Below are 15,543 nucleotides of genomic sequence, written 5' to 3'. Positions count from 1 at the left end.
CTTAAAGCATGTCAACTGTTAGAGACTTGCATGGTTAGATCTTAGCGGTATTCATACATATCATTTATGCATTTATGATTGGTTTTGACATATGGATGGGAATCATTGTTTGTTCTTACTGAGTTCCCCAGAACTCATTCCTTTATTTGTCTATGTTTTATTAGCTTGTACAGATGGAGGAAATATGCAAGAAGATGTATTGGTTTCCTATGAAGGAACCTTCCCGTATGAAGAAGATGTGGCACCGACAATGGGAAATGGAGATAGCCTGTGCGGGAGCTCTTGCGAGTGCATGGAATGTGCTTATAGCACCCATTGATGGTCGGAGGAGACAAGTTGCCAGACAATTTGCTCATTGTATGGAGAAGAACTGGAGGACCCCATTTCTAGAAATTCATGAAAACATTTTTTAGCTTTAGAAAAGGAAACTGGAAAGAAAATCATATAACTCTTTTGATTGCTTCCGCTGAATTCATATATACTTTGATTATTTATTCTTTCCTTGATTATTTTATTGGAGTATTTGGACTCCTGTAATCCTTTTAATTAATTATTGAACTATTCTTGCTCATGATTGTCTTTACTTGCATTTATTATTATTGATAGACTAGAACCGTGGATCCTATGACGAATCACTCCCACGGGTTGTCGGGCGGGTAATCGAGACCGGCGGGTGGGGTGTGACGGTTCTACAGTTTGACATCATTTGAGGAGGGATTGGGAGTTGATATGCTTCAGCTGGTAGTAGCTAGTCAGGTCCGGGGGACACAGATTCGCTTCACTACCCGCACACTTGCAGAGATTTTTGGGGTACCTTTCTACCCGCATGCTTGCACATGGATACCAGTCGATGGTAGAGTGGACAAACATGTTCTTCCATACAAGTTGCACGAGATATGTGCCACACTATGGGATGACGATTGATGCCATAGTCCACGGATCAATGGAGAGATGACTCCAGCAGCGAGAGTGATTGGTCGGATTGTGGGCAGAAACATTATGCCCAAGGCGGGACATCACCATCGGGTCACAGTGATGGAGGCCTTGGTCATATATTCTATTTACATGGGCTTTGAGATAGATCTGGCATATATCATACAGAATGTCATGATTGATATAGTAGAGCATCCGAGTATGAGAAATCTATGTTTTGGACGACTACCAACACTCATCTTCAGGCATTTTGAGGTGGGACTCGAGGGTGAGGAGGTGGCCAGAGACACAAGATATCCGATCGGTACGAAGACCATTGGACTCATGCAGCTAGATGGTGTTGCGACTTGCGAGATCACCAGGTCCAGAGGATGAGTCAGAGTCCGAGTATGAGATTGAGGTGGCATCAGTGGTCAAGGGACATGATGGGTCAGATTCCAATAATCAGGATGGAGAGGATGCAGAGATGCCTGATGTTGGTCAGGATGATCAGGGGGTTCCTACACCACACTTTAAGGTAGGAGGTCCATCACATGCTGCTCCAGAGACACCTGACTTACATGCACAGATGCTTTCCATGACTTCCATGCTAGAGAGGATGGAGATCAGACAAGAGTAGATGTATGAGAGGATAGAGTTGAGATAGACACAGATGTATAAGATGATGGAGGCGAGGCATACATAGATGTATGAGATGATAGAGATCAGGCATGCATAGATAGAGTCCAGACAGGATCAACTACAGTCTCAGCTCACAAAGATCTCGGATGATGTCAGGGCATTTAGGGATCATAGGTGGTCTCCTAGATAGACATGTTGTACTAGGATTTCAGTTTATGCTTTCATATGTAACTTGATGTAAAACTTTCTTAAGTCGACCAAGCCAGTCAACCAAGAGCTGTTAATGCCCCTGTACTCAGCCGAATTGATCCGTTCGAACCCCGATTCGATTGTTTTCTTCTCTGACATTACTTGTATGTTATCTAGGGTATCAACACTGATTTTGGGACCATACTTGGTGATCATTAAATCTATTTACAACTTGATTAAGGTAAGGACAGTCGTTAACTCAAGTATGTTAATTATACCAACATGTTTACATTATGGGAACTTAATGGTTATGTTCATATGAGTATTCCTTTACTATACATGACTGTTATATGTTTTCTTATATGTAATAGAATGTTATATATCATTTAGAATGTCATGTTCAATTGTACTTTATGATTTTTATATATGATCAATTATGTTATGATATGTCTTGCTTATATGATGAATCGTTGATTTAGTATGATATGATGAGATTGATCTTGTGATTGACTACGTAAGACTTGGGATTGGGAAGTGTCCTTTCGACACTTCTGTCCTTGGACATCGGAGAGAGTAGTATGGGATATTCTCCGAAGGTGTCCATCGACGCTTTCCCGGGTTGTTGGATGACATGTATAGGATTGTCTAGGTGTATGGTTAGGATATTTTTCCTTGTCGTATCAGACCCGAATCGGAAGGGTATTGAGACCGAACGACCCGTGGTAGAGTATGGTTGAAGGGCGCTCAAGACCGGTATCCACTCCGTGAGAGGACTTGAACTATACTGCGGATACCCGAAAGGGGCCATTTATTGATGTAAAACCCAGCCCTAACCTTGACCTGGAAACCTTGTTATTTGTAGGTCCGATGACCCGGAGTAAAGTAAGAAGTCAGCTTTGGGCCATCCCAGTGGAGGACTTGGTGTCTGGCTTTGAATCCATGAAAGTTGATGATGAAGTTCTATTTATGGAAACTGAATCTTGATGGAGATCGGATTAGTTGATGGACTTGGAGTGCTCTCTATCTTGGTTTGAAGGCATTTCTACCTATTAGGTAAGTCACTTGACATGTGTGCAAAACCCCTTTAGGATTGGATTTGATCTGGGCCTTCAATTCCCTGTTTTGGTCTTGCTGTCAGCATTGGTCGACTGATTGGTCGACTGGGCCAGTCGACCAATCCACTTGACCAATGAGTGCTGTCTTTGGAAATTAGGTTTTTCTTGCTCTATTTAAGTCCAATCTCGAGTCCACTTCGTATTTGCTGCCTCCAAACTCTTTGGAACGAACCAAAGACCTCTGCAAGTCATCTCCCTTGCATCCTTGGTGTTTTCTTGACGGATCTTCGTCGAAACTCTTCCTTTTGCATCAAAAGGTATGTCTACTCTCTCTTCTTCTCCTCCATCTTTGTTTTTCTTTCCTTTTTGAGTTGAGACAGTAGAAGAGATGCTGCATTCTCTCTTTGCAAACATCTCCGAACATGTTCTCATGATCATCCTAAGGATTTGAGGCTAGAACAATGATCTTAACCATGATCATTGCAAGCTTTTGAAGGAATCATGATCAAACCATGATCTAATCTTGTTAAACTTCTGATTTGAATTCTGATCTCTTTGGATCTTCTATATTAATCATGTTAGTAGTTAATTACTGTGTTTTCTTTCCATGATCCATAATCTATGAATTTCTAGTTGTTCTCTTCTACCATACTATGTGTTCTTCATGAAGCATGGTAGTTACATATATGGTAGGTTTTATTTCCTTATTTAGATTTATGCTTCTAAGCCTTGTTCCTTGAAGATCTAAGTATGTTTTCATGATACCTTTACCTGAAACAATGATCCATCCTCCTATTGTTCTTGTCTTTGATTTCTATTTTGAATTCATCAAGATCCATGGTTGATCTAATTATGGTAACTTTTTGTTTCCTAATTTGGATCTTGAAGTCTTGAATTGATTGGTGTTTTGAAGTTCCCTATATGTTAGAATACTACTGATGTAGTTTACCCCTTGATTAGTACCCTTTTGAACCACCAAATTCGGATTTCATATCTTAAAACTCTGCTTTTTTTAGGCTACTGTCTGCATTGGTCGATTGATTGGTCGATCGATTGGACCGATCGACCAATCCACTCCACCAACCAATGAGTACAAAGCAACTCCGCAATTGGTCCGTGTTGGATGTTTTGGTATCTTTTCTGTTAGGGATCTTTCCTAATATGTTGTATATACTTGTTTAGGACCTCCTTCTCAAGTTTGCCAAGATCTTACTTGATTTCTTAGGATTCCTTTGCGAGTTATAAAAGGTAAGGATGGTTATTTCCTTAATTACATAGATAGCATGAATCTAGTTTCTATATTTGAATATCATTGACATGTTTCCTAAATTAGATTCTTACAATGCTATACTACTGTTGCATAACTTTGATTACAGTAGCATTACTTATTCATATTAAATTGATTCATGTATGATTTACTTACCAATTATATACAAGTGATTGTAATTATTGATTTCTTTCCATATATGAAGTTACCATATATGTGATGATATGAATTGATGCATGTGTATGCTTAAGTATGGTTTGGAAAGGAGAGGTGTCCTTTTGACATTTCTGTCCTTGGACTACTACGGGAATATTATGGGATGTTTCCGGAGATGCCCTCTGGACACCTTCCTAAACTGTTGGATGACATATCTAGGATTGTCTAGTAGTGTTTGGCTAGGATGTCCTGTTATGTCGACCCTAATCGGAGGGGTATTGAGACCGAACGACCCGTGGTAGCAATGGGGATTCATGGGCGCTCAAGACCGGTAACCAACCCGTGAGAGGACAGGAATCACATTGTGGGGGCCATTTATTGGTAGGGTTGCATATGGTTAGACTTGGGCTCACGGGCGCTAAGACCGATAACCAACTCGTGAGAGGACGTGAGAGCTTCCCGTTTACCATATGTGGATAACCAATAGGGTTGATGAGTCCGTAGTCAGGGACTATGAGGACTCTAGTGTGAAGGATACCGGAAAGGATCGTCAGGGACGAGGAATGGACGTATCTGGATCTGACTTGATGTAACTAAGTAGAAGACTTGCATTTGGCTAGGTTTTACCCTGACATGCGCCAGTACTTATACCAAATGGTTGTGAGAGAGTGTGTTGACTTAACCCCCTGCCATGGTTTGTCCTGAGGGATGAAGGACCCATTACAAATCGGCTGCTCAAGACCGGTGAAATGATCCGTGAGAGAATCCAAGATATCTTAAATGGTTGAGGATGTGAGTGGATTTTCCTAAAGAAGTACGGTGCTATGACTTAAAGCATGTCTGCCAATAGAGACCAGCATACATAGAGTTAGATTCATTCATTCATTGTTTGTCTCATATCATATTGCATTTATGTTGTTCTGGAATCCTGCCATTTATGTTATTATGGATTTTTTACTGCCTTACTGAGTTTCTTTGAAACTCATTCCTTTATTGTACAATGTTTGTTAGACTATCCTGCAGGTACTAAGTACTATGACGGTCCCTATGAAGAAGCGCAAGGCGAAGAGGCATATCTCCAGGAAGGTGATTGCGGTTACCACAATTACACTGAAGATCCCGCGAGTGGTTATGCTCCGTACGATGCTTAGTCCGACCATTGAGTGGAAGCGTCCTTGTGCCATTTATGAGATTTACACTTATAAGGATGTTGTCTATAAAGTGGAGAACAATTTAGTTACCCAATGTACTTGCTACTGGGATTAGATTTTGTCTAGTTTATTCTTTTAAAGCTACTTTTCCGTTGGTTGTAGAGTGGGATTTTTGCCTCACTTTACTTATCTGTTTGACACTCTGACTATATCTATTATTCTGATTCATTTATGATTCATTCTTTCTTTATTGGATCTATGGTTTATCTTCCGCACTTTTATTATGATTGTTCATGATTATGTTATTGTTTATGTGGGAGGTTGATCACTCGATACCTGATCTTCGGGCTGTGGATCACACTCTCAGGTATGCCAGATAGGGTACCGGCTGGGAGGACGTGACAATTGATAAGGTTGCAAATGGATAGTGTAAAACCCAGCCCTAACCTTGACCCGGAAACCTTGTTATTTGTAGGTCTAGTGACCCGAAGTAAAGTAAGAAGTCAGCTTTGGGCCATCCCAGTGGAGGACTTGGTGTCTGGCTTTGAATCCATGAGAGTTGATGATGAAGTTCTATTTATGGAAACTGAATCTTGATGAAGATCGGATTAGTTGATGGACTTGGAGTGCTCTCTATCATGGTTTGAAGGCATTTCTACCTATTAGGTAAGTCACTTGATATGTGTACAAAACCCCTTTAGGATTGGATTTGATTTGGGTCATCAATTCCCTGTTTTGGAATTGCTGTCTGCATTGGTCGACTGATTGGTCGACTGGACCAGTCGACCAATCCACTCGACCAATGAGTGCTGTCTTTGGCAATTAGGTTTTTGCTTGCTCTATTTAAGTCCAATCTCGAGTCTACTTCGTATTTGCTGCCTCCAAACTCTTTGGAACGAACCAAAGACCTCTGCAAGTCATCTCCCTTGCATCCTTGGTGATTTTCATGACGGATCTTCGTCGAAACTCTTCCTTTTGCATCAAAGGTATGTCTACACTCTCTTCTTCTCCTCCATCTCTATTTTTCTTTCCTTTTTGAGTTGAGACAGTAGAGGAGATGCTGCATTCTCTGTTGCAAACATCTCTGGACTTGTCTCTCATGATCATCCTAAGGATTAATGGCTAGAACAATGATCTTAACCATGATCATTGCAAGCTTTTGAAGGAATCATGATCAAACCATGATCTAGTCTCTGTTTAACTTCAGATTTGAATTATGATCTCCTTGGATCTTCTATATTGATCATGTTAGTAGTCAATTGCTGTGTTTTCTTTTCATGATCTATCAATCTCTAGTTGTTTCTCTTCTACCATACCATGTTTTCTTCATGAATCATGATAGTTACATATATGGTAGGTTTTGTTTCCTTATTTAGATTTATGCTTTTAAGCCTAATTCCTTGAAGATCTAAGTATGCTTTTCATGATACCTTTACTTGAAGCAATGATCCATTCTTCCATTGTTCTTGTCTTTGATTTCTATCTTGAATTCTTCAAGATCCATGGTTGATCTAATTATGGTAACTTTTTGTTTCCTAATTTGGATCTTGATGGCTTGATTGGATTAGTGTTTTGAGGTTCCCTTTATGTTAGAATACTACTGATGTAGTTTACCCCTTGATTAGTACCCTTTTGAACCACCAAATTCGGATTTTATATCTCAAAACTCTGATTTTTAGGCTACTGTCTGCATTGGTCGACTGATTGGTCGATTGATCGATTGACGATCGACCACCAATCCACTCAACCAATGAGTACAGCAACTCGAGAATTGGTCTGTGTTGGATGTTTTGGTATATTTTCTGTTAGGGATCTTTCCTAATATGTTGTATACACTTGTTTAGGACCTTCTTCTCAAGTTTGCCAAGATCTTACTTGATTTCTTAGGATTCCTTTGCGAGTTATAAAAGGTAAGGATGGTTACTTCTTTAACTACATAAATTGCATATCTTAGTTTCTATATTAGAATCTTGTTAAGTTATTTCTTTAATTAGATTCTTATGATGTTATACTACTGTAGTACTGTCTTGATATCAGTAGCATTACTTAATCATATTGAATTGACTCATGTATGATTTACTTGCCAACTATATACAAAGTGATTGTAATTATTGATTTCTTTCCATATATGAAGTTACCATATATGTGATGATATGAATTGATGCATGTGTATGCTTAAGTATGGTTTGGAAAGGAGAGGTGTCCTTTTGACACTTCTGTCCTTGGACTACTACGGGAATATTATGGGATGTTTCCGGAGATGCCCTCTGGACACCTTCCTAAACTGTTGGATGACATATCTAGGACTGTCTAGTAGTGTTTGGCTAGGATGTCCCGTTATGTCAGACCCTAATCGGAGGGGTATTGAGACCGAACGACCCGTGGTAGCAATGGGGATTCATGGGCGCTCAAGACCGGTAACCAACCCGTGAGAGGACAGGAATCACATTGTGGGGGCCATTTATTGGTAGGGTTGCATATGGTTAGACTTGGGCTCACGTGCGCTCAAGACCGGTAACCAACCCGTGAGAGGACGTGAGAGCTTCCCGTTTACCATATGTGGATGATCAATAGGGTTGATGAGTCCGTAGTCAGGGACTATGAGGACTCTAGTGTGAAGGATACCGGAAAGGATCGTCAGGGACGAGGAATGGACGTATCTGGATCTGACTTGATGTAACTAAGTAGGAGACTTGCATTTGGCTAGGTTTAACCCTGACATGCGCCGGTACTTAGACCAATGGTGATGTGGGAGAGTGGTGACCTATACCCCCAGCCATGGAATGTCCCGATGGATGCCGAACCCATTACCAACTGATGATGAGTGATTGAGACCTTCCTAAAGAAGTACGGTGCTATGACTTAAAGCATGTCTGCCAATAGAGACCAGCATATATAGAGTTAGATTCATTCATTCATTGATTGTCTCATACCATATTGCATTTATGTTTGTTCTGAAATCCTGCCATTTATGTTATTATGGATTTAACTGCCTTACTGAGTTCTTTGAAACTCATTCCTTTATTGTACAATGTTTGTTAGACTATTCTGCAGGTACTGAATATTATGACGGTCCCTATGAAGAAGCGCAAGGCGAAGAGGCATATCTCCAGGAAGGTGATTGCGGTTACAACAATTACACTGAAGATCCCGCGAGTGGTTATGCTCCGTACGATGCTTAGTCCGACCATTGAGTGGAAGCGCCCTTGTGCCGTTTATGAGATTTATACTTATAGGGATGTTGTCTATAAAGTGGAGAACAATTTAGTTACCCATTGTACTTGCTACTAGGATTAGATTTTGTCTTGCTTATTCTCTTTTAGAACTACTTTTCCGCTGGTTGTAGAGTGGGATTTTGCCTCACTTTACTTATCTGTTTTGACACTCTGATTATATCTAGTACTCTGATTTATATATGATTCATTCTTTCCTTATTGGATCTATGGTTTATCTTCCACACTTTTATTGTTATTGTTCATGATTATGTTATTGTTTATGTGGGAGGTTGATTACTCGATACCTGATCTTCGGGCTGTGGATCACACTCTCGGGTATGCCAGATAGGGTACCGGCTGGGAGGATGTGACAAATAGACCTGGGCTCACGGGCGCTCAAGACCGGTAACCAACCCGTGAGAGGACGTGAGAGCTTCCCGTTTACCATTTTTGGATGACCAATAGGGTTGATGAGTCCGTAGTCCGAGTTGGTTGGTGCCGTAGGATACGCTGACTCTAGTATGATGGATACGGAACCGAGTTGGTCGGTGCCATAGGGAAAGTATCCGGATCTGACATTATACGACTGAGTAGATGACTTGCATTGGGCTAGGCTTCGCCGCCACATGCGCCAATACTTATATCAATGGTGATTTGAGAGAGTGGTGACTAAATCCCCAACCATGGCTTGATGAGGACCTTACCCAATTACCACGGCAGACCCAAGATATCTTATGATTGAGGGGGAGTGACTGACGACCCAAAGAAGTATGGTGCTATGGCTTAAAGCATGTCTACCTTAGAGACTAGCATACTTAAGATTAGAATCATATTTCATCATTGTCTCATACCATATTGCATCATATTGTGACTTGTATCGAATGAACTGTGTATTATGAAACAGCTTGCCTTGCTGAGTTCTTTTGAACTCATTCCTTTTTGTGCAATTTGCTAGATTATACTGCAGGTACAGAAGACCTTGATGGCATGTCCTATGACCCGAGCTATGATCCCGCATACTACCCTTCGGGTGATGGCTACGCGGAGAGTCAGGATTGCTATACCGAGAAAGATTATGGTTCGTACCAGGGTTAGCCCCACCTTAGTGAGGGAGCGGCCACGATGGGTTTACTTCATCCACACTTATGAAGAAGAAATCATTAGGATAGAAGAAACCTATGTGTAGGCCCCATTTCCCTGGATGACTGTAATCGTTTGGATATTCTCTCTCTAGTTCTTATGGATTTACTCGTTACACTGTTTGTATTCGGGATGTATTAACCACTTTTCCACTATTGTGAAGGAGTGACTTCTATCACTCTTTCTCTTTGTGATTTTGTCATTTAGAAGTTGATACTTAATATTTCCGCACTCTAATTTATTATCTTTTCTTATTCAATTGATTTGTTTATTGTTTACTTTATACATTGATTATATTGTTCATGATTATGTTATCACGTATGTGGGAGGCATGGCTGCTCAATCTGGATCTTCGGGCTGTGGATCACATCCCGGGTATGCCAGATAGGATACCGGCTGGGTGGATGTGATACTTACCCTCTGTGAACCTACCTTGGGTTATTTTGAGAACCAATCTAGGGGAAACTTCATGAGATGATATTCAATTGAGAACCCTAATCCTTTATTAATTATTGGATCATCCCCAAAGCTTTTCTTGATGTGATTTCTTATTCTTTATTTCCTAAGGTGAATCTTGATTCTCCCTAGCCTTTCCATGAGAGCCATGGACTATATATGATGAAACCCTAAATTTTGATGGTTCAATCAATATCCTATCTTTTGACCATGATTTGATGCTTTGACCTTCTTATATAGTCTTAATATGTTCTAGGAAGCTCCCCTTTGAATTTCGGACCAATCGGACTTCAAACGAAGAAGTTATGATCAAATTAGGGTTTACAGACCCATATTGTTCCATTGGTCGACTGGGCCAATAGACCAACCAATCGACCAACACGGACAGTAGCCTCAAATCTGCTCTGTTTGCTTCCGTTTGACTTCTAATCTTTTAGGTCATATGGCTAATTATTATTATATGCTTGTTTAGGTTTTAATTGCTAGTCTTGGACCTCTTCCTCATTATTCTACGGAATTCTTTAAAGATTACTTAAGGTATGGATGGTTGATCCCTAATAACCTAATATGCATGTCTTTAGATTTGATTACATGATCATTACTACTGCTGTATTTAGTTTCTTATAATTATATTGATGTTGTAGTTCTTCAACTACAGTAGTACTTGTTCTTATAATGCAATTGTTATTTCAATTATGAATGATCACTTACTTATGTTTTATATTATCAGTTGTGCTTGTAAATGACTGATTGGGAATGTGATTACCTAGGTTGTGATTTGGGATTGGGGAATGCCCTTTTGGCATTTCTGTCTTTGGACACTAGTGGAGGTATGGGACATTTTCCTATGGTGCCCCTTGACGCTTTCCCTAATTATTGGTTGACATACCTAGGGCATGTCTAGAAGTGTTTGGCTAGGATGTCCCTGTTATATCAAACCCGATCGGAAGGAAATTGAGACCGAGCAACCCGTGGTGGTAATGGGGATTTGTGGGCCCTCTGGATACCGGTTAGTTACAAATCCATGAGAGGACATGAATCACATTGCGGATACTCGTGAGAGGCCATTCATTGGTATGGTTGCAGAAGTGGAACGTGGGCCCTGGAACTCAAGACCGGTAACCAACTAGTGAGATGAACATGGAACTACCTGTTAAATTGATATAACTAACCAATAGGGTTGATGAGTCCGTAGTCCGAGTTGGTTGTAGCCATAGGATACGTTGACTTTAGGGTGAAGGATACCGAAAAGGATCGTCCGGGGCGAGGAATGAAAGTATCTGAAGCTAAGTTGATATAACTAAGTAGAAGACTTGCATTTGGCTAGGCTGAACCCTGACATGCGCCAGTACTCAGACCAAACGGAGGCGTGAGAGAGTGTTGACCTAAACCCCAGCTAAGGTTGTCCGAGAATGTTTCATTACCCATTGCCAACTGGAGAACCCAAGATGTTGGGAAGGCTGAGGGAGAGTGATTTGAGACCCTACCCATGGGAGTATGGTGCTATGACTTAAAGCATGTCTGCCATAGAGACTAGCATACATAGAGTTAGAAGCATATCTGCATTGTTTGTTTCATATCATTGTGCATTTTGTATGATTTGGTATCATGTGTTATTATGTTATTATTGATTGAACTGCCTTGCTAAGTTCTTTTGAACTCACTCCTTTTTGCAACATCTTCTGTTAGATTTTACTGCAGGTATTACTACTGCTATTACTATGATGGTCAACACTATGAAGACCAAGTTGATGATTATTATGGTACTCAAGGTACTAGCTATTGTGACTACGTTGGTGAAGACTATCAGTACAAGACTGATACTTATTAGGAGTAGTTCGGCTTTTGCACTTGTGTGCCAACGATGGGATATTGTTCCATTCTCTTTTGATCTTTTATTAGATTAGTTGAGACCTTTATTGTTGTTCCCCTTTCATTTTGGGAACTGGTTGTAATCTACCTTTTGATATACTTTTCTACTGCTTCTGTGGAGTGAGTTTCCGCCTCACTCTACATTTTGATTTATTCTATTGGTATCATTTTCCACACTTTGATGTTCATTTGTTGATCCTTTTGAGATCCTTCTTGACTTTTATTATTAAATTACTAGAATACAATGATTTGTTCTTGCTTTTTGATTATATTATTGTGTTAAGATGGATCCCTACCACCAGCCATAATCGATCTTACGACCCTCACTTTAGACAGCCACGAAGAGGACACCCAATGAGCTACCTTAGCTGCCTTAGGGGGGGGGGTAATCCGCCCCCCAAGGCCCAGGGCGGAAAATAGTTGGGGATAATCCAAGTGGCATGAGAGCTATGGGAAAACTTTTCATTCTATACCCAATAGTGATGTGAGTCATTGCCTGGGTGACTTCTCATTTGACAAAGTCATGAGTACATCATATGAAGATAGTTCACATTGCTCACTTTGGGATATCGAGAGTGTGGATCTGGGTATAATTGAATTGTTTAGGGTATAATGAGATAATTTTGAGTGATGTGCTATGTTGGTTAAATGGAGACTTGATATAGCACTCCTACCCTAGATACATCTCTTAGGTCGCACATTCCATTTCCGCATTGAAAGGATTAAAGTTGATGAGAACATTTGGATAACTCCGCCACTTTGTGGCAAGTGGGAGACATTAACCGTAGTGTGTGGGGCCCACTACAATTTGTGCCATTGGTGGCAGCAAGACAATTACATAGTCCAGGATGACTGCCCCTCTATTTAGTTGAGTCTAAACAGGATTCTAATATTGATTTCTCTCACTTAGTTGAGTCTAAATAAAACTCTAATTAAGGAATTAGGGTTGAGGGAAAACATTATAAATAGAGGAATGGAATACCAAATAGAGGACTGATAATAAAATACTCTCCTTTGCTCTGCGAATTCTCCAAGCTAATATTGAACCTCCATCACTGTGGTTTGTCGATTTGGAAGCTTGAAGTAACCTATAGAGTACATAAGGCAAATCAAGGGAAATTGAACACAAAAAGACACCCCCAATGTCTAGACCCATTGCAGTCACAATCACTAAGGTAAAAGATCTAGAACTCTTCATTTGATGATTTTAATTTATAGACACATTAGTTCAATTTGTCATTGATTATAATGACAAATTAGACTAATGTGTCTAACAAAAATTTAATTTTAAAGTGTGTTTTTCAAACATAAAGTGGGTCAGTGATTCAAGGACTCAATTTTGAGGCGGCAGTTCACTCTTTTTTAGTAAAACAAAGGTGTTACCAACTAATCAAGATGGAAAAATTAGAGTAGTTTAATTTTTTTTAAAATTTTTTTATTATTATTATTTATTGTGTTCGAGGTTCATCCGGGGCCGCTTGCGCGTACCTAGATTACATCCTCAGAGGGAGTTTTGTTGTCCGCAAAAGTCGAACCCATGACCTCTCCACTAGAAGTATGGATCTTACCATAAAGTAGTTCAATTATTTTTTTTTGTAACAAAGGCGCTTTCTATATATAGGGAAATTGGGGTTGGGATAGTTACATATGCCCCTGGTAAGGATTGAACCCACAATCTCTCCACTGAGAGGTGAGTTCTCAACCACTGCACTATCCTTCCATTTGCAAGTAGTTCAGCAGAACATTACATGGATACCGTTGGATTCATCAGGCATTCTCTGATATGGATATAACTACGCACCATTTGGGAGTCCCTGTAAATTACCATTTGGTCGTTCGGCTAATGCCAGTAATGGCGGTATCTGCTCTTCCCGTTTTTCTTTCAACAACATTCCTACCTCCTCTGCCCATTCGCTTCGGTTCCTCCAAATTTCATTCAACTTCATCTATCAGGAAAGCTTCTTTTAGGAGATTAGTCCCCATTGTTCCCGCAAAAGCCATTTTACTCGATAGCAGGGAAGTGGTCGACACTGTCAACATCGCAGAAGATGTAACGCAGGTTCCATACTTGTTTCCTGTGTTAGAAATGAAGCATATGTTATTATTGCTCTTCTTTTTCCTTTCCTTAAAGCATCATTAATGGTTACTAACTCTTTCTTCCTTCTTTGCATCAAGCCCTCGTACTTTCTTTCTGATTTTATGCTTGGTTTACTGTTTCTATTCCTTCCGTTAACTGCCTCAATTATATTTCTATATCCGGGTTTTGGTTGTTTGGAATTTATGTTGTTTAAAAGGGTGTAAGGATAGAGTAAATTTTTTTGGGGGGATGGGGGTGGGTCAAGGATGTCAGAAGTTGCCCAGTCGATGGAGGCTGGAGCATTGTTGAGAGCTGCAATCAGAGCCGAATAGTCTGAGAAGATGATGCGCTTGTCAAGCTGGAGTCTAATGCCAAGTTGGAGCATCTCTAATTGATTCAGCCTTAATAACAGTTGCCGAGAAACCTGAAACATACATACCCTGGCAGCAATAAAATTTGACCATGCACCATCTGTGAAAATCTTACAATGGTTGTGGCCCTCGGGATGGCTTATACTAAGATGGGGGCTGAGGTAGTGATTGAGTAACCGATATATAAGATGTGAAAAATTCAAATTCAGCAAGTGAAAACTGAAACGCAGTCGTGATGCTTTCAAGCGAGGGGATTGAGCCAACAAAGGATAGCTTTAATCTGGATTCCATACCTGCCAAAGAAGATTAAAAAGGATGTTACTAACTTCATTACATTATCTGCATGTTTATAAATGTCTAACACAACAAATTAAGTCTTGAATTGAATGTCAATGAAACATATTAGTGCAAAGGCACAGAGGTGAAGCTTTTTTACATGAGCACTTTGAATCAAAGCATGGACAACAGATTCTACTTCTTCACAACAAGAGCGTAGAGGAGATGGACTAAGATTTTGGTGAAACAATGCTTTATTTGTAGCAAGGATGTCTTGTCCATAACGTCATAGAAATGTCTTAAATTTTGGGGGAGATGGATATTCCAAATGAGGTTCCAGTATCTGTTTAGAGAAGAAGATGATGCCAAATTGGCTAATTTACCATCGAAGGATATGTTGGTCTTCTAGGCAGACTTTACAAAAAGAAAGTACCACTGGAGCCTGGATCCTATAGGCAGCTCTCTCTGTTGTAGACATTTTGAATGGGTAATCTAAGGATAGTTTGTGTATCCTCAAGCTTAAAGAGGGATTCTAGAAGCTTAGAATTCCATCTACTCCGTCTCTAGTCAATCAATCCATGGGCTAAAAGGTGGAACTTGGCCAGGATTTAATGGCCTAGATACTCGGCCAATTGGAAGAGTACACACCCATGGGTCTTTAAGAGTACTTGTATTGAGAGTCTGAGACCATTACCAATCCTCCTTCTGACTCATTTCTTAAATCAGTCCCTCCTTGCCATTATGCTCCTATAGCTTAGGGAAAC

General features: G+C 40.2%; 1 protein-coding gene across 1 annotated transcript in view; it reads left to right on the top strand.

Annotated features, from left to right (window-relative positions):
• Positions 1–13,850: 13,850 nt before the first annotated feature.
• LOC149024389 (cysteine synthase-like) overlaps positions 13,851–15,543 on the top strand; it is a 74,238-nt gene continuing 72,545 nt past the window's right edge. Inside the window, exon 1 of the mRNA XM_089144649.1 lies at positions 13,851–14,114. Within this exon, the coding sequence (XP_089000775.1) occupies positions 13,899–14,114 (216 nt within the window). The 5' untranslated portion in view covers positions 13,851–13,898. The remainder of the gene's footprint in view (positions 14,115–15,543) is intronic.

This window comes from Hakea prostrata, chromosome 2, assembly GCF_041222555.1.
Source record: "Hakea prostrata isolate BN-2017 chromosome 2, UWA_Hpros_2, whole genome shotgun sequence".
Lineage (NCBI taxonomy): Eukaryota > Viridiplantae > Streptophyta > Magnoliopsida > Proteales > Proteaceae > Hakea > Hakea prostrata.
Note: the sequence above shows the minus strand (reverse complement) of the source record. Positions and strands in the feature narration are given on the sequence as shown.